Source organism: Pterocles gutturalis, unplaced genomic scaffold (assembly GCF_000699245.1).
Source record: "Pterocles gutturalis isolate BGI_N339 unplaced genomic scaffold, ASM69924v1 scaffold7833, whole genome shotgun sequence".
Taxonomy (NCBI): domain Eukaryota; kingdom Metazoa; phylum Chordata; class Aves; order Pterocliformes; family Pteroclidae; genus Pterocles; species Pterocles gutturalis.
Genome location: NW_010120359.1, coordinates 43,635 through 63,099, shown reverse-complemented (window position 1 = coordinate 63,099; position 19,465 = coordinate 43,635). Strand labels below are relative to the sequence as shown.

Sequence of the window (19,465 nt, the reverse complement as noted above, 5' to 3'; positions counted from 1 at the left end):
CTCAACTTGTTTACACCACCAAAGCCAAATGCATCAGTGTTTGGATAGACTGACCTTCGTTTTCACAAAAAGGGCTGTCATGACGAGTGCATAAATGAATAGGAATCCATCCAGTAAGTAGCAGAGTCTTGGGTCTGTCAGTCCAAGAACTGGTACAGCATCTGTACAGAAACATCAGATACATCAACAAACAAGGCCATTTGTATCACTGGGTGCTGACAGCATAAATGTGGCAGTGCTGCATGAAAAAAAAGCCAGTTTGAGGGCAAGTCTGGCCGTTTGCAAAGGAGATAGAAATCTGAATGAGAATCATAGGATTAATTAGGTCTGAAGGGACCACTGCAGGACCAAAGGTTTAGCCCTGGCTAAAAAGGGTCAACCAAACCAGGCTGTCCAGGACCTCATCCAGCTGAGTTAAGAGTATCTCCAAGGCTGGAGATATTTGCAAGGTCCCCGGGTGTGTACTGCACTGTTGTACCTCCTTGAACCAACATCAGACATTTTACCTGGAGTTTCCCACCTGCAGAGCCCAGGCTCTGCTCCCTGCAGCTTGTAGGCACGGGTCAGGGAGCGAGCACGGGATCTGCATGGAGATAACCAAGGATCACTGACACCGCGGTTACTGCAAGAAAGCCTCATGCAGAGCATTTGTTATCTGGGAAAACCCAGCAGCATCTCCTGCAGGCATTCATTACTGGCTCTGGTTAGAGATTCCTTCCAACTAAAACGTGTGTAAAAATACATCAGTTTGGACAAAATTTTAGGGAAGGACTCCTCAAAATTTTGTGTTAAATGTAAAGACCAACTCACACCATCATTAATCAGCTGGAGAGACAGGCTAAAATCACTACTACTTTATTCAGAACAGGAATTTGAAGATGCATCTCCCATCGTATTCCAGGATATATATTGTAACCGTAAAGCTGCAGTGTCTTCTCTGTAAGGCTTCTCTTGAGGTTCCAGTTCAGGGAGGTTGGAGACCCTTAATTATGAGAGAGAAACCATGGGGAGGAGAGACAGGCTTTTTACTCCAAGTACCGGGACACATCCATGAGATACCCTGTTTCGTTTTCTGGTCAAGAGGAAGGTTTTAAACCTGAATTCCCTGCATAGGAACCTCAACTGGTTGCCTCTTGTTGGATGGATCTCCCCCAGAAGATTTTTATTTACTATTTGTTTTTAAAAGAAGAATCTTTTCTGAAGGAGAAAAAAATCTACTACTGCCCTAATTGAAAGCTCAATAAAATTGTTACTCAGAAGACGATGGTGTTAATTTCCTAGTCAACATTTCAGGATGTGTTTATACCCTGACCCCATCAAGCAGGGCACAGTAATATTGTTGGTTTTCAGCAGCTAAAACTAATGAAACTGCCCCTCTATCAGTTCATAAACATATAAGTTCACAAATTTAGCTAAAATAAAACCAAAACAATTGAGGTTAAGAAGCCTAAGTAACTACAGATCCAATACGCTGCTCCAAAACCATTCCCAAATGAAAGGTTGTATTACAGTTATTAAAAAAAAAATTACTTAAAAATGAATCTGAGCTGTGCTTTGTACAAAGAATTGGAGAGACTTCAAAAGAGAAGAGAATGATCAAGAGCCTGTGAAGCCCTTCGATGAAGATAAATTGAAAAGAATTGGTATGATTCATCTCCTTCCTAAGGTGAACAAAGTATGGCAATTCTTATTAACCACATGTGATGGAGTGTAGTTGAACCACTCAGTGCAGCGCTTCAAGGTGCTGAGTTATTCCACCATGGAGAGCAGGACTGTTCTGCACGCTGGGGTTTCTTCCCAGCCCATCCAGCCACGCTGACAATTTCATTAGAAGAAACTTGCAGATGACATTCAGGCAGTACACACTCACCACTGTGAGGAGGTCTCCTTCGCAGAAGTAAAGTTAATAATGATGACCTGTCACACTGCTCAAGTGTGCAATTTGTATAAAGCATGACTGAAAAGCCGTGCCTGGGTACTTGGCAATGTAATTGTGAATTCTCAAACAGATGATAGAATCACAACTCCCACTGAGAGCCCAACACAGCCAGAAAAAAACAAATATTTCCAAACAGCAGATTTGTTTGCTTGTCTGAACTAGGAGTTTGCATTCAGTTTTGGTTTTTTTTTAAACCATGTGTTTAAAAACAAATCCATTAATATAAATTAATATTCCAGGTGGTTTTCCTTCTTCCTATTTCTATCATTTTTTAAAAAAGGTTCAGAGCACTTTATAAACAATAAGCTTCACCGCATTTTTTCAACATTATAAAACCTCACATACATGAGGTAAATGGAGACAGGGAGATGAAATTATTTGCCCAATGTTGTATATTAAACCAACAAACAAGCTAAGATTAGCTTCCTAGAGTTTTTCTTCTAAACAGTCACAGGACAACATTTTATGCCACAGTTGGTTCAACACAAAACTAGCTTGAATTGCATTAGACTCAGTAACTAAAATACTGCATTGGGGAATACAGCTGTACAGCATCCAGAGGTAATTTGTTTCTAGCAGGAATTCAGCTGCTTTTGCGCAGTGGAGCAATTTGCCCCAGCGTATCCTGGCCTCAAGCTGGACGTGTCCAGAAGCAGCTCAGGGTTTTCCAGCACTGCACCGAGATCAGAAATACAATGTAAGGAAGGCAAGCAGCCCAGCACAGAGCCAGGAAGCCTGGGGGTATCTGAGATGCTGCTGAAGAAAGCTTTGGGGATCCTGGCCCTGGATCCCCTTTTCCTGTACTGAAGCAGGGCATGTTCACATGGTGACACTGTCATCTCAAGTGCAGTATTTCTCCAGCACTAATAAACTCCCCAGACCAGGAGAAGCTTGAGCAGAAGATGTAGAGGTCTATGAAGGAGAAGTCAAGAGCACAGGGGACTTAGCTGTAGCCCTGTGTCAGCTGTGGTCAATCCTAGCTGACTCTCTGGAGCTGCCCAAGTGCCTACACGGTGGTTATCTGGGACAGCCTGGCCTCCAGCACCCCAGATAATGGATTAAACCTGTTCACTGAGGGAAATCCTGCTAGACGTAGTCTGACTGTGATGGTTCCTGGAAAAATATGTATTGAGACAATGATGAAGTCCAATGTTTAGAAACAAATCAAGAAAATTAATTAGTTCATGTCTTTTCCTTTCTTAGTATGTCTGATTTCTGTATTCTTTGGAAAAAAAAAAGGTACAAAGCACTTTCTAAATAAGAACCTCTGCAACAGCTTCCTGGATTAGAAAATGAGAGAGAAAAAAAGACAAAAGATACAAAGCCTATTGAAACAAAGGTCAAAGAGATACGAAGATAATGAACAAATAGCAGTTAAAACAGTTAGCATCCATTCATGTGAACAGGATCAGTTTAATTTTTCAAATTGCTAGAGGACGGGTTACTGCCTCTTCAGTATTTGCACAACATGCACAAACAGAAGCCCAGTCCCCTTAGGCACCAGCAAAATGCCACGATTCTGCCCCTCCTCAGCCCTGAGCCATGGTTTGTGGGGCTGAGGCCAAGGTCTCACCGCTGCAGTGGATGGGCTGGATAAAAGGTGATGGGAGCTGGGCAGAGCCAAGCCTTCCAGGCCTGAGAGAGCAGTCACACTCATCTGCTTCACACAGAACAAAGCAAATTATAAACATTTCACTGGTAAGTCCCACTTTGTTAACTTTACAGATTACCCAGAGCCCATGAGTGGCACAGCATCATTTCAATAACCATTTACCAGTGTTTCACCAGTCCAAAATCCAGCAGTCCAGTAAAATACTTGCAAAGCAAGATGTTCTAAGTACAAGCGCATGGCGCAGCTACATCACAGACCGGTGGGGACTATAGTTGCATTGTAAATTATGTCAAGATTACTGCTTAAACGTGGTTTAGACAAACAGCATCTCTCTCTTCAGCATCAAAAAGGAGTTGGGTCAAAAGCCATCTAGATACACCAATAAACAAGGGCTTAAGGATGAGGTCAAAGTAGTGCTCTTGCTTGGGAGGGAAGCAAGCTCTGAAGGAACAGCAATTAGAAAGTTTGCACTTAGTCTTGCTCACCACGTGCTCCTATGCAAGTAGCTGCATATTGCACAGAGGGGATGACATTTACTCATAGACCACCGGGATGTTAAGGAAAACCAGAGACAAACTATGCAATATACAGCATTAGGTAATGATTTTTTTTTTTTAGGAGTTTGTACGGGAGAAGCTATGGAAAGCTTTGTACAAGGAGCTGGCAGAGGCTGAGGACTGGCAGAGCCACAGCAGATGAGGCGGCAGGAAAGGAGACGGGGTCAGTAAAGGGAGTACTGCTGCATTTTGTGACATGGTTACTGGCTCTTCTCAATCCCAAACCCCAGCTGCCTGCCACCACACTTGGGACTCTTTCTCAAGCTGCGCTTCTGCTTGCTGAGATGTTTCTTCCCAGCACCTCCTCCTTACAAAGCCTGGCCTTTTGTTCCCCTCTTCCTCTCTCCTCCCAGCCAGCAATGCAGCCCTGACTCCCACTATGCCTGGGCATTCTCTCCTGCTGCTGCAGGTCAGGGCACACGGACGCCTGGACCCTGAGCTCACACACCTCCCTGTCCCACTCCACTCTCACACCCCCGGAGTAGCATTGCCAGCACCTCTGCAATAACCCCCAGTGGCTTTTTACTTTTTAAAGGGGAGGGGGAGGAAAAAAATGCAATTCACACCAACTGCTAGTGACAAGCAAGTGAGAAAAAAACCATCCAGCAAGACTGACAGCAACCCAGTAGCCAAAGGAGAGGAAGCCTGGGGGCCAGCAAGGGAAGCCATGCTGCGGGAGCCTGCCTTGAGAGCGCTGTGTGGCAGCCTGCCCTACACCATGCGGTTTCGGAGAGCAGTTTCAACCCCACAGCTCAGGCCCAGCACCAGCTTTCCTGCACGTGGCCTCAGTGCCAGGGTTTTATCTTCAGCCACCTGCCCACCCGCTGCCTGCACAGGTTGCTGGCTGCTCCCCAGCTCCAGGCACTGGGACAGCCCGGGAGTCCCAAAACCTCCTGACACATCCGCCCTGCTCCAAAATGGCATGACTGGCAGATACTGCACCCTGAGGCTGCCCAGGACCCAGTCCACAGGGCTGGCCCCCGCTGTTGGCTCAATGCAGCTGGTCCCAGTGGGGATCACTGAAGCAAATCACTGAAATGTGGCAGGGACCCCTTGAAACACGCTGCTGCATTTTTTTAAGAATAGGATTTTCCCCCTCTGAAATTTTTAGTGTGCATGTGGATTGAGTTAGACCACAGTTCTTGGTAATAGTTGAAGAAATATAGACCGTAAAAGCTGAACTACTTGTAAATTTGTCCACCATAAAATTTTCTTTCTCCCATGCTCCTCATTAAGCAATTAATTTAAGAGTTTTATCTTAGGGATTAACAAAATTCAGTAACATGGTTATAAATGATTGTTTTTATCTTCCCTAAAACTGAGTTTCTCAGCGAAGGCCATGAAAACCAATCCCAGCACGAGAGATTTATTGATGCAAATGCAGCCTGCATACAAAGGTATTTAAAGGCAGAAACCCTAGTGCCTTCTCACGACAACCAAGAGCCACCACAGCTACACGCCAGGGTGAAGCAGGCAGCATTTCTCAGATGTCACTGTCCTCCACCAGCAGTGATCTGAGGGACTCACAGTTGCTGTGTGCAATTCATCTCACTTCTACCCCTTATCTTTCAAAAACCTCTCGCTTGCAGGTCTGTGTTTCTAGATCCCACAGAAGGACAAACTTTCACAGCTCCAGGTCTGTGGCTGCCATGCCGCACATCAGCTACCACAGGATTGTCTCTACAGAGGTCAAACACAGGGAAAGGCTGGGCGTGATGGATCTTGCCTCACTGCTGCTATCTGAAAGAAAAATGCTCAGCCTAGAATAGCTGCCTGGGCTCAGGACAGAAAGGGAAGAGATGAGCACACTGCATGTGACTTCACTTCAAGCGTATACAGGCTTGCATCTTAAGTTACAGCCCAGACTAAATTTGTTAGAAGTTAGACACCTAAAATTATGAAAGATAATCCTGTTCATAAAGAACATACCTATCCTGGGGTTTATTTGCTTACATATTTCTGTATCTTTTTATTCATAGATATAAATAATAAACAAACCTGGGATAGTCCAAGACTGAAGAAGCAGAACCCAAATCCTCCTTCCCTCGCAGAAGGAAAAGGCTCCTCATTGCCACTGTTTGGGCACATGGATGGAAAAATCTGAGTGAAAGCAACTGAGGGAAGAAGAGGCCTGGATTACACCAGGCATGGTTCATTAACAGGTCTGATGTGCCCAGTATCCAGTTAACAGAAATGAGTGAAATGAAAGGCACCCCGTGCATCAAACTGAGTATGTGAAGTCAGGAGGCTTTGTGCAGAGACTGAAGATAGTACTGTTGATCATTAAATTATATTAAGATTACAGGGCCAAGTAACACTTTCAACATAAAACTTTCCCACTCCCGTATCTGCAGAACCAAGACACCCAAGGAAAGCCAGCAGGCTTTTACCACAGGAAGATAAAATAATCCCAATGCAGCAAAATGCCATTGAGCTTGCTGCCTCAAGAAATATCCAGGTTTGTCTTTTTTATACCAGACAAGCCACTTGCCTTGGCAAAAACGTTAAAAGCTGTTTACGTTACTGTTTGTTTTTTTTTCCTCATCACCAGTTCCTTTAGCGGTGAGGAAGACTCTTGTATTTGTTATCAATACACCATCACTTATTTATGAAACACAACATGGCCAAAAGCACAGCTTGTGCCCATGAAGTTCAACATTATGGTTCATTGCTGTCCTTACCTTTAGAGCCAAGTAGCAAACTGCTCATATGATCAGGATTCACATTACAATACCAGGCGTTAGGCAGTCAGAATAATTACATTTAGAAAAGGAAAGTATTTCAGGTCATTAACTTCCACTTTTTTATGCCAAAGGATGTTAGCACTATGGAAACTTGAGGTCAAGTTAAAGTGCTTTAGTCCTTCATACTCCTGCTAGGATCCCTTTCAGGGGGGCACAATCACAGAGTTCAAATAATGCAAGCTTCCATCTGATTTATTTGGGAAGAAACAGATTCAAAAGAAGGAAAAGATTATAATGCCACAAAGGGCCAAACATTTTCTAGCACATCATGGAATAAAGAATCCAGGGCACTGTAACAGGATTGAAACAGGAATACCTCCAACAGCTGTCTGATGTGTGGAAACAGGACCCACTGCATGCAAAAAACAACAAATGGTCTACCTCTCCAGTCTGAAGGTGAAGAAGATTAACTTTTAACATACTGTTAAATAAGGCAATCTTTCTGCCCTCCAAATCCTTCCAGAGCCTCATCAGAAACAGAAAGGAGGGGAGTGACTTGCTCATCTCTGGAAGGGGACTCCTAGCTTTATCAAAACAGTCAGTCATTCTCAGAAAAAGCAACTGCTTTCACTTTTCGGTTTTGCAAGAACTTGGTGCAAAGGGCTTTCCTGAAGCGTAGGGGGACTGCAGAACCTGGATATCCAACAAGCTCAGGTGACAGATGCAAGCCGTGCAGCTCTTTCAGCTTTTCTCGGGGTTTTAGATTAGACACGTGTGCTTTTACTAGACCCATCTTCATCAGGGATAGCAGAAGTTTAATTCAGTTAATGCACAATATGTTCCCCACTGTAACTTTTCTATTGTCTAATCTGATCTATTGTTAAGTGTCCCAAGAGGCAACACTTACTATTCAAATGGTTGCTTCTAAGTCACTTACCCCTTCCCTTCCCCTGCCGATCCTCTCTGTGCGTAACTCACTCAAGACTTATTTACTATTAGGTGGCCTTTTAATATTTAGCTCCTACAACACAATGCACATGATGGATGACTGCTTAAGAGAATTCAGTCTACACATCTCAGCTCACTGGGAATCCCAAAGAGTCTATATACTGCAACACTGAAGGAAGAGACGCTAAGTCAGACACAAGATACTGTTGATCACAATCAGATGAGTTTCTCTATTCTGTGAGCACCTCACAGCCGCGGCAGACATTCCCCTAGCACTTTATATTAACACTTCTAAGTTAGACTTTACAAAAAGCCATGGAAGTACAGCTATGCTAAACAGCTTGCAGCTAGCTTACTGTCAATGGATCCAGAAATCAAATATACTGATGACACGAAGAACAGTTCCCAACTGGGAGGTTTTTAAGGCACCCCCATCTCCCTTTTATCCTCATTTCAGACTTCCAAAGGTCATTCAGCTTATGCTGGCTATCACTATTGGCAGGGAATGACTTTCTACTAGCTGGTTAATAAAGTAATAGAAATATCTGTGCACAAAAGTCAGTCAGTCAGCAAGCACAGACTTATCAGTGTGTTTTCTTCTTTTCTCAGTGCTAGTGCAGGGAGGGACTGCTCTGCTTTCACAGCTCATGTCAAACTAAGTGCTGAGATGCACAAACCAAACAAGGGACTTAACAAGGCTGTTTTGTCTCAGACTGAGCTCAGTTTCAGTGCTCTTGATCAGCTGCAAGAGAAGAAAAGTAGGAAACTTCCATCACAATAACACAAACTGAGGGTGGAGGTGCTGGAGGGAGAACTGCAGCTATGAGGCTATTTACAGGCGTAAGTCGTCCCATGAGCAGTTCCTTGCATTGCAGCCAACATGGACCAAAGCTGTGACAGTTACAGGAGCCATCCTTGATGTACGATCAAGACAAAGCTGTGACCGTACACTCATCACAGGTAATCCTACTGGGATGAAACCAGCTTTCCTTTCTTTTCTGCAGGATCAATTTTCACCTAAGCTCACTGACAGCACCAGACCTAACCTGTGCCAAAAGAGCCAATGTCAGGAAGGGCACCAAACCGCCAGTAATGAAAGCCATCCACTTTTTTAGGCTAAGCCCATAGCAATATTTTGCAAAACCCAGGTGGTTGTCATCCAAGGCTTTCAACACATTCCTCATATAATGTTTTTCAGCAGATATGTATAATGACTGAATCATATGAAAGGCAGACTTATGCAAAACTGCAGAAAGGTTGCAAGATTTGATGTTACTCATCCAGCAGGACAACTGGGAGCAGAACTTTTCAAGGCTTGCAAAGTCTCAGGACGTTTTCATTGCAGTCCCTGTATAGAAATCCACTTGCAAGAAGGCTTCGTAGTTGCTGAGGGTGCAGAAATTACTAGTGAAGCTAGGTGTCAAGCAGAGAAACAGTTAAATCATCTTACAGAGACAGTGGTGGCCTCAGGTTATCAGGCAGGAAGAAGGTTACACCAGCCCCAACGGCTGAGGCTCAATTCACTGTAGTAGCTACATGCATCAGGGAGGGAGAAGTTTCAGAGCAGGCCTTCAGTCCTCTGCCACTGACCCACTTAATGGAGAGCCATGCGTGTCATGTCCTGCCTCTGACAGAAGATGCACAGACAAAAAATTGGCATGCTGTGCCAAAGAGAAAGGTCCATTAAGGGTTTGGTTTAATACTAATTCCCTGCATATTCTTTTTTGCATTATAGCTCACCAAAGTTTTGCATTAATAATAATACCATTGGGGAATATTCCACTCTGAAAACAACACTCTGGACATGAAGCATTTCACAGACTTCATAAAAAAGAGCCATCGGATGAGCTATCACAAAACAGAAATATCACAACAAACCTCACCTGGTCTTCAACAGAGCCCTTCAGCGAAGGGTCTCAGAACAACCCCTAACTTCACAGACCCTCGAGAATTCCCCTTGAGAAAAGCAGGAGTCATTTCTTCCACCTCTGAAATGTTCTTCCTCTAATTTGGGAGTGTTCATATTTTCATAGAGTATAGCAACTATACATCTAAAATTTTGTGGCAAAGTAAAACACTGATGAAGAGAAAGCTGTGGATCTGCAAGTGGGGCATGTCTTTATGTCCCCATTAACACCTCACTGTGGAGGCCTGTGCTCCTCTGCCAAGTGATACCACTGGGGCTGGTATGCCTCCATCACTACATTTTATTAAAAGCCCCCTGAGGGACTACAACCAATTTTAGAAAACCTTATCTCAGATTGCATTACAGGATAAGGGGGGGGAAAAAAAAGGCTGCATTTTGAGACATACCTTCTCACACATAGGTAGGAAATGGAAAATATGAAGAGCCTATACAGAGATTTTGACTGAATTAAGGACTGTTAAAAAGCAATGCATTCCTGTGGCAGGGCGGAGGGTGGGGGAAATAGGAGGAAAGAATTTCCTTATCATTAATGGCTTTATGGAATACCTTTATTTTGCCACCCAGAATAACAAAAGTAATATTTTAGCTGTCAAAAATATTGTTCTCAAAATGTCAGACACTAGTAGTACCTTCTTAACTGCTTCTCTATGGAGAGACAGACTCGTGGAAAAAGCAAAACAAGGAAAGAAAAGGGAACCCCAAGCTCTGATCACAAAGAAAATTTCCTGTACATTTACAGTAAGAGTTCAAACCTTCTTACGTCAGTGTTTGTGACTGAGCTGAAAGTACAGTTATGCTTTACTCATATCTATAGTGCATGCAATTAATATTAAAATTTATCAAGTTAATTCCAATATTCAGTATATGTATTAAAATACGTCTCTGCATCACCACTAACAAATGAGAATTGTTAACAGAAGTAACTGTTAGCCATCAAACTACTTTTGCAAATATTAAGTGAAGTCTCCAGTCATGCCTGATATCTATTCTGGTAGTTAATTTCTATTGTATTAACTATATTTTTTGCAATTGTCCATTGGTCATAACTACTGTGCTGAAAGGGAATTTGAGAGCTTCCAAGCAAAACGATCTAAAATTGGTAATAATTCCAAATTTAACAATACAATAGTGTAGGTTAGGAAAAAATAAATTACAATTTCTGTTGCTGATGTATAACATGGTTATTAAAATTGCATTTTTTTGTAAAGCAGAAAATCATCAGCATGGTAGGCTTTCTGGAAAAGCATTTATTTTTTGCAGTTTTAAATCAGTGTTTTATGTTGTTGACAGTCCAGGTACCCACTCTGTACTTAAACTTATGTTGCAGATCTACTAATAACGTGAAATCCTTTTCCAAAAGAGGCTCAACTTCAGAGTTTGTTTGCTAGTGATAATTACAGACAATATTGCACAAAGCTTTAGTGACCTATAGCAACGCTCTAGTCAGCTTGTCTGAAAAGCACAGGCCAAATTCTGCACAGCCTCTATCCAGGAAATCTCCATCGATTCCTGCAAGCATTTCATGATGAAGTGACATGTTCTGCATGCTGAAAAAAGGATGGGATGACAACAGGAACACACTAAAGACCCTGAGGTTTCATACTGTTCTTAAATGTGCTGGTTTGAGAGGAGCAGCAGAAGAAAGTATTTCAATATCAACACACTGAGATTTTTGCAGATCTTTTTTGTAAAGGAAAAAAATAGAAAAAAAAATTCTACAGTAACAGTCAATCCACCGGATTTAGTACTAGAGCTTGACATCAGTCCACCAAATGAACACTGCAGGATCTATTATTTTTATACTGTCAAGCATATACAATGATAGCAATGGGATTTCAGAAGTTGATCTGCATTTGCATTAAACAAAGAACAAATTGAATTGCAGACACATAAAGTTAGCACAAACAGGTGGAAAAAAGGCTATTGAAATCACTCATCATATTAATTTGTATTCTCCGTTTTATATCCCCAGTTGCAAATCTGTTTCCTCTCCTCCCTCAGTTTTTATTCCTGCAGTATAAAAAAAATTCCAGCATTTTTGAATATGTCTTAAAACTTCTCCCACCCTCACATCCCTGCAGGTCACACAAGTCCAGCCTTGCCCAGCGGTGGTATTTGCTGTGGAGGTCCATCAGCCAGCCAAAGGCAGCCTAAACCAAACCAGTCCCTGCTGAGCTCATGCTGCTGCCACACAGTCACTGCCTGGAGTTTCTCCTTCCATCCAGCCATCAGTCCTCATGAAACCTGGAGAAACTCAATTGCCTATTGAAACCTTAACCTCCCTGTTAATTTCGGTGGTAATGGGCCAACAGATAAAGACAGTGACTGCATAAGGTTGATCTCATTAGGAAACAAGGCTGATAAGATGTTGCTATAGGCTACAATGCTGATCTTATTTATGAAGATTAGTATGCATACATCGTACTTTGTCAAGCGTCTAGAAACAGAGGGTGTATTTTCTGAAAAGCTCTGTCTAGGTCATGTAAATCAGTATAAGGGACCTGGAAAGGTGAGCTATCACCAACGATGTAAACAAATTTAATCTACAAAACTGAATTTACCCTATTGGCTTTTCTTCGGGATTTTTCAGGAAAAGATTTATATGTTAAACACCCCCTTCTTTCCCCACAAAAAGCCTTATCAGGAAGCCTCTGAGATGTGCACACAAATAAAAAGACTACCTGGAAACTGTGCTTGTTTACTTTCTATGTGCAGCCAAAATGGAGTTAGAATGCAAAGGAAATTTATACGAGCTCCATTTTTCATAACACTTAGAGCTTAGGTAAGCTTTATTCATTGTGTCTCATCCAAAGCACAATTTTGGAAAGCGCACTTACAGAACTGTTGGATGGGGTGAAAGATTGCCAAAAGATCAAATGCCCACAGGAAATAAATTTTCTCCTAAGCATGAAAATGATCCTTAGCATTACATTTACTTTTGCTATGTACTCTCTATGAAAATCCTTCTTCTACTTCTAGCCATTGAAATTTCTTCTTGCCACAGATCTGTTTATTGTATATTGTAGTACTTACAATACGTAACACAAAGCCAGGCTACTCAGATAAAGCATGGGCTTGTAAAAAACAAAACACTGTTCTCCCTTAATACAAATGCTTTTTATGAGATTAGCTTTGATTAGTCCATAATTCACTCACCTCAGGACTTAGCGTGTATTCCTTTTATGATAGAAGGAAAGAGGGAGGGTACTAGGGACACATATTACTTTGAGGTGCTTTGCAGTAGCCTCATTTGTGCCTCCAGGAGTTTCTTGTACATACAAGCATGGAATTAATCCCATTAAGGAAAGCGTTGCCTCACCAATTTAGCCATTAGATGTGCATTAGTTATTTCAATCTATCCCTTGAAAACTGTTTGGAGAAGTTACCCTGTTTTTACAGACAAAGAAAGTAAAGCTATTCAAAGCGATAGCACTCAAGAGTATTATATTCAGGTTTATTGCATTCAAATGGAGGAAGAAACGCAAGCGAATGTAAATAAATGGCCCAGTTTTCTTCCCACTAAAGACCAGATTCTGTGATGGGGTGAATTCATTCTCCACACCATTGATTTCAACAGAAGCCAGCACAGGCCATTTAATTCTCTGAGAGCAGGTTTAGTCCCAAAGCAGACATGCACATACCTTCAAGGACACTCAAAAAACATGTAGTGATAAGCAATAATTAAAAGGCAGACACAAATGGTTTTTTTCTAACACAATGTTCATTATACAAGAAATCTTTACTTACTGTAACAAATTTAAGTTTGGGGAGCCATGATGCTATAATATTTTTTTTTTAAAACAACTTTTCTTTACTCTTTTATTTAGTTTTGCCATATTCTACCAGGCTTTCAGAGTAACTTTTCAGTTTGTTCTTCTGCAATTCATTTTCATATGCCGACATATCAAAGGCCAGAAAAAAATAATTCTCTCTGAATCCTTTGCTTGAAACAGCATTATCTCTATACAAATACACCCCAATGTGTATATTTCTATTTTATCAACAAAAAATTAGCAATGATTTACTCAAAGTCCATCACAAGAGATACATTACTACACAGCAAAAAAAAGCAGGAAGGACCAGATGGTTCAGCTCATTGCAGAGGACCAAATGTATGTATCCAAGTCTCCAAATGAGTTCATTGAAGAAGAGCACAGCACATGTGTGCAAGATACAAAGGTCTAAGAGGAAAGTCCATGTGCATGAAGCAAAAGAAGTCTGGCTTTGTAACCTGCTCTACCTGATAATGTCATAGAACACAGAACTGATTCACAAAAAACGACAGGGAAAAATTCACTATGTATTTGACCGCTCAGTCAATTTTCAGCTTGGACATGACACAAAAAGTCATTACCTAACAGATTCCATGCAGTCACCTGAAATTTCTAGAATACGATAGCATCCGCTGTCACATAGTGGTTTTTTCATCTAAATTAAACACATACGTACAGACCTAGCTACAGCTGTAGCTATAGAGCAAACATTAAATTAAACAAATACATTGCATTTCATATGCTGGAGAAAACACTGAAGAAAATTTAAACAGAGAAATAATAAAATTATCTTAGGTCTATGAAGTTTTGCTTATCTCACCAAATGAGTGCCGTAAGCCCCCTAAAGCAAAATTTCCCTGCTGCAAGCTTCATTCTCCTCCAGTGCTGCACCATTACATATCTCAGTCTTGTGAGTGTATGATCAGAACAGTTAAATTCCCAAAAAATAAAAAGTCCAACCATCTGGGACAGAGAAAGTGTCCGTTCAGGTATTTTATTACCATGCTAACAATCAGTTATCCAAAACCTACAGTTTTAAGACACAGTTTACCAGTTTGGAAGCAATATTTCTTCTCTTTTCCCTAGCACTAGCTATTATTATATTGGCAGCATATAAGGCAAAAAAAATAGTTAACAAATCTAGGGAAAATTAGGAACAGTAAGTGAATAACAGTTTTCTGGTGAGATTTATAACCTAGGTAAAGCTAAATAAAGTATCACACTGAATATCCTGCTTCGTTTAAAATTCACTTCACTGAGGCTGACTACAGCATAGAAACACCCTCTAGATAGGCTGTTCAGATTAGTATTTCTGCAGTTTTTAAGAGATTACATTAAATTCCGCAGCTGGTTATGCTATCTGCAGAATAATCTGAAACCAGTTATCAGGCACGATTAGAATTCATGCACAACGAATCTGTTATTCAAGGCAGAACTGAATAATTAAGATTTTTTTAAAAAAAATAATATTTCAAAGTTACTGGTACTTTCAGTTTTTTCTGAAGTGTCAGTAAATTATATTTTAAAAACAAACTAAACTCTGCTATTTGAATTTATCCAAGCAGATTAGTGTGATTCTAGTGAAGGGAATACATTTGCCTATTTGCATACAGACTTTCTTCTAATCAAGATCATATTCCTCTTCTGCATACTCAGGGTAGATGAACAATCAAGTTCTACTAGCATACGAGCAGTTTAAATTTTTACCATCCATGCAGTTACCTATCAGTGCTGAAATTGATAATAACTTTGATTAGAGCACATATGTTAATATGTGGGTCAACTTGTGAACTCTTTTGACTTCCAGAAACCCTGACCAACTCTACAAATTACAACAGAAAGGTTTTTTTGCTTATTCTAATGTGGCTGATGACACCACCATTTTAATGGAAAAAATGTATAGCCATTTTGTTCAATAATTACTCACTTTACAACTGATGAAGCAAAATTAATACACTTATTTTCAATCAGGAATTTTATTTTATTATTGAGCAGAAGTGTAAAAATGAAAGAAGTCGGTTCCGCATGCTTCTTGCAATATTATAGAGAATTTGGCAATACTGTCCCTGTCATGTTCCTCAAATCACAAATGCACCACTTTAAGTCAAAAGAAAAGAACCCTAGCAGTTTCATCAAAATAATGTCTGACTTTATTTAAAAATACACTTTATAACCTTATTAGGTTACACAAGAATGGAAATCTACAGAACAAGTGTTGAAGTGATTATTATGTTTTGAAATCAGAAGGATTCTACCCAAACAACTGACGCACAAACCTCCTGAGTACTTGTCAAAAGGCTGAGAAAGAGTGCCTTTTATGCAGGCAATCTTAGCGGTAGAAGAGGACAGAAAACCATTAAACTGACTTCATTAAATTATTTTCTGTAGTTACCTACAGACTGTTCAGTGTTTTTCCTATTCTTTAAAACTACTCTGCTGTAAAAAGTTAGACAAAATAAGACTTCTAAGCACAAAAAAGCTCTTGCAGTTTAATGACATTCTCAGTGCTGATCAGGATAGTTCAGAGAAGAACAGAAAACGCAGAGCCGTGACATCAGCCAAGGGCACCCTTTTATGCTTGTCATCCCCCCTGGGCATTGCACGCTAGACGCTCTCCAGGCTGGTTTTAATAATAGCTTTATAGCCATAGTTAAGTAGAGAATGACTATTTTATTATCTTTTGCAGACAGATAAATCACATTTCTTACACCTAATTCAACTTGCTCACCTCTATGTTACAGCTTTCCATCCTGGCCACTAATCATCCTTTTATCAGATTTTGTTAACAGTGATACGCTTCTCTACATAGATACTATACGATACTATAGATACCGTATGACTTCTCTTTGCCCTTCTTTTATATTCTAGATACGCTGTACTTTGATCAGAAAGGATCACATCTGTGTCTCAGTGCAGACCATACAAATCAGAGCTTGATACCGTACTTTCAGAAAACCAAACACGTTTTCTTGCTCCAATACCTTGCTGCTGCATCCCGGCGCAGCCTCAGAAAATCCTCCATCATTTACCACAGAGAGCAGCTCTCCCTAGCATGCTGCATGACACCAGTGGCAGGCCAGCCAGGCCATTTCAGAACTCCTCAGGAACTCTTTGCCCAGCTGAACGCTTGTGATTTTTCTGGTTTACTTTTGCCTGTCAATAGGCAGGACACAGGGTCAGTGAGGGAGGGAGCCTGCACCCTGTGTTTGCTCGCCCCCAGCACTGCACAACCTTCTGCGCTGCACTCCATTGCCACAACACAGTCCGGCTGCTTCTTTTAGAATTCTCCGTCCTCTTTGTCTCTTGGGACGGGTTAACATCGGTAAGGTCACTTTTTTTTTTCCTATTCCATTTCTACAACCTTTCTTCCTTGTTCAAGACAACTGATTACTGGCAGCCCTTACAGTATTTCCAAGACCCAGCTATGAACCCAATTATCGAATGGCTTGAACGTCCTTTTTACACAGATTTGTTCCCATGCTCTGAGAGAATCACGAGGGGCCACATTTGTTCATCTGACAGCAACCACAATACCCAGGACCATCGAGTCCCTTTCACTTATAAGCTGCAGTGACGAAACATAGCTCATGGTCCCTCACTCACACACACCCCAGCCCCTTTGAAGCCTCAAAGCGAGACACTACGCTTCCCTTAGAGAGATATGAATCTACCCCCCTACACACCCGCCCCAGCAAACACACATCTGAGACTTCTGTTAGCAAAGACAGGCAATACCAGGTGCGTCTGAGAAAGCACTTGCTCAAAGTAGCTGAAAGCTGCTGTAACCGAGCTAGAAATCGTTACCTCAAAATAAAGTAAGTGTATGAGAGGGCTTTGTAATTTCGGGCTCTTCAGCCTCTCTTTTTACAGGAAGGAATACAAAAAGAAGTGCTTGACTAAAACAGGGCAACACCAACATAGCATTTTCCTTAAATCTGGGTCACATACATCATTTTCCCGAACTTGGGACTTTAAGGAGACTGCAGCAAGCAAGCGATCCTCTAAGAAACACCATGAATGATCAGGGAGACCTCACTGATGCAAGAAGCAGCAGTAACATCTGGGATCAACGTCCCACCTCTGCTAAGTCTCAGACCCTGGAGAAAGACTGCATAGGTTTTCAACCAAACAAACATAGGCATAGTGCCAACCCCACTACACAGTGTGGTACAGCATACGCAGAGACTGGTTTTCCTTTGAAGTGTCTGGCTCCAAAGAAAGCCCTTTCGACACCCTGAAGGCAATACATATATGACGCAATCTTATACAACAACACAATTTTTTTTTTTTTTTTTAAAGTAAGATGGTGGTGGTAAGGGGTTGTTTGTTTGCTTTCAAAACGTGGCTGTCTTCGCAGGAGTTGTTGCATTCATCCGTGAAAGGGGACATGCCTGGAGAGCTCAGCAAAGAACCAAATGCCTCAATATTTACCGTCCCGGACCTCTGCTGCCTCAGCTGAAGGATTTGGCTCTCAGCACATCCTGGGAGCTTGGAGAAGAAGAACCACACTAAATGACCTTGTGTTGCATAGTGAAACTCATGGTGCAACGTGAGTGCAAGTGCTGCCCAACAGGTTAAGACAGAAAGGGAAGGCTACAAGGTTGTTTTTTCTTCTTCTTCTTTTTTTTTTTTTTAAATTTATTTTATAAAAGGCAAAATACAGATCTCTTTTCAGAAGGCAGCCTTGGCTCTGGAATTGAAAAATGAAATTGCCAGAGGGAAAAACAAATTCCCATCTTTATAGAGTAACAAATTCTCTCTCCCTCTCTTTTATAAGAGGCACCCAGAATAGCAGCGTGAATTTTCTGAATATTTCTTGCCAACTCCCACTCCTTCATAATGAGCAACCGGAAGGTTTCAGTCTGAATAACTGAGTTTATAGATTTAGGGAAAAATAAGTCAAGTTACTATGTCAAAGGGCAAGAAAGCCCTGTTTGTGCTCTCTGGAATATAATGTATTGGCTCCCATGAGCAAGCAACAAAACACAGCTTCTGTCACTCAGATGTCAGAATATTAAATTCAAGTCTTATGTGGTTAGGGTACATCCTTCTTGTAAGAAATACAAATTCCAGGTAACCACAAAATACAGCACTGCTTGCAAAGCTGAGGTATTTTAGAACTTCTGGTATTAGCTGCAATCAGAAATACAAAGGCATCACAAAATATTTGTATTTGAAGGTTTTCTGCTTATTCAAGAAGATTAAACCACTTTATTCCAAACACATGGTGGAATTGGAATAATCAAAATAAAAACCTAATAAGAACTGAAAAGTTATATACCGAACTTTTGATAAATATCTTCAATTCAACATTGGTTTTGCCTTTTCGACATTATTTTGTATTTATGTTGTTTCAGAGCATTCTGCTCCTGAAGTGACTATTGATAAGCCAGTGACAGATACACTGAAAGAAATACAGAGATAGAATAGGATTTTACTGCGATGCCATCTTCCAGGGCTGTAGGACTTGGCTAAATCAGCGATACTATTTAGTTCAAATGAGCACCTCAAACTTTTTGGTTTACCCATTGCCATTTTCTCTGCCAGTTAGTTGCAATGTCCTTGCTGTCTTTCCCTTTCATATAAACATACATGTAGTACCATATAACAAGGGTGTATGTGCATATATGTATACACACACATCTCTGTATGAGGGGTGTGTGGTGTATCCATGTATGTGATATATACAGACACAACTACATACCCTTACCACAGCCATTTCTTCTCATTGCCTTGGTGGGTTACAGACCAGAGCAAGGAGGATGCTCAGCCAAACAAATCACTCATGTAACACCACTGACTTTCAGTCAGCCAGATGCATGTGTGAAAGGAAAAAAAGGTTCAGTAACAAAGGGAGCCACCTGCCCTGCTTTGCCTGGTTGCAGCTGAGCCTCCCTGCGTCCCCCCTCAGAAACAGGAGGGTGCTGGGTACAACAGCACAGAGGAAGCCGCACCATCTTTGAAAGGGGTCTCAGCACAGGGCTCCCACCTCCCCAGGGGTTTCCTTCTGCAGGGTCTCTTCCCC

At 41.3% G+C, this 19,465-nt stretch overlaps 1 protein-coding gene across 1 annotated transcript in view; it reads right to left on the bottom strand.

Annotated features, from left to right (window-relative positions):
* The window catches only part of CD247 (CD247 molecule), a 34,546-nt gene that overhangs the window by 7,955 nt on the left and 7,126 nt on the right, over positions 1–19,465 (bottom strand). Inside the window, exon 4 of the mRNA XM_010076876.1 lies at positions 55–161. Within this exon, the coding sequence (XP_010075178.1) occupies positions 55–161 (107 nt within the window). The remainder of the gene's footprint in view (positions 1–54; positions 162–19,465) is intronic.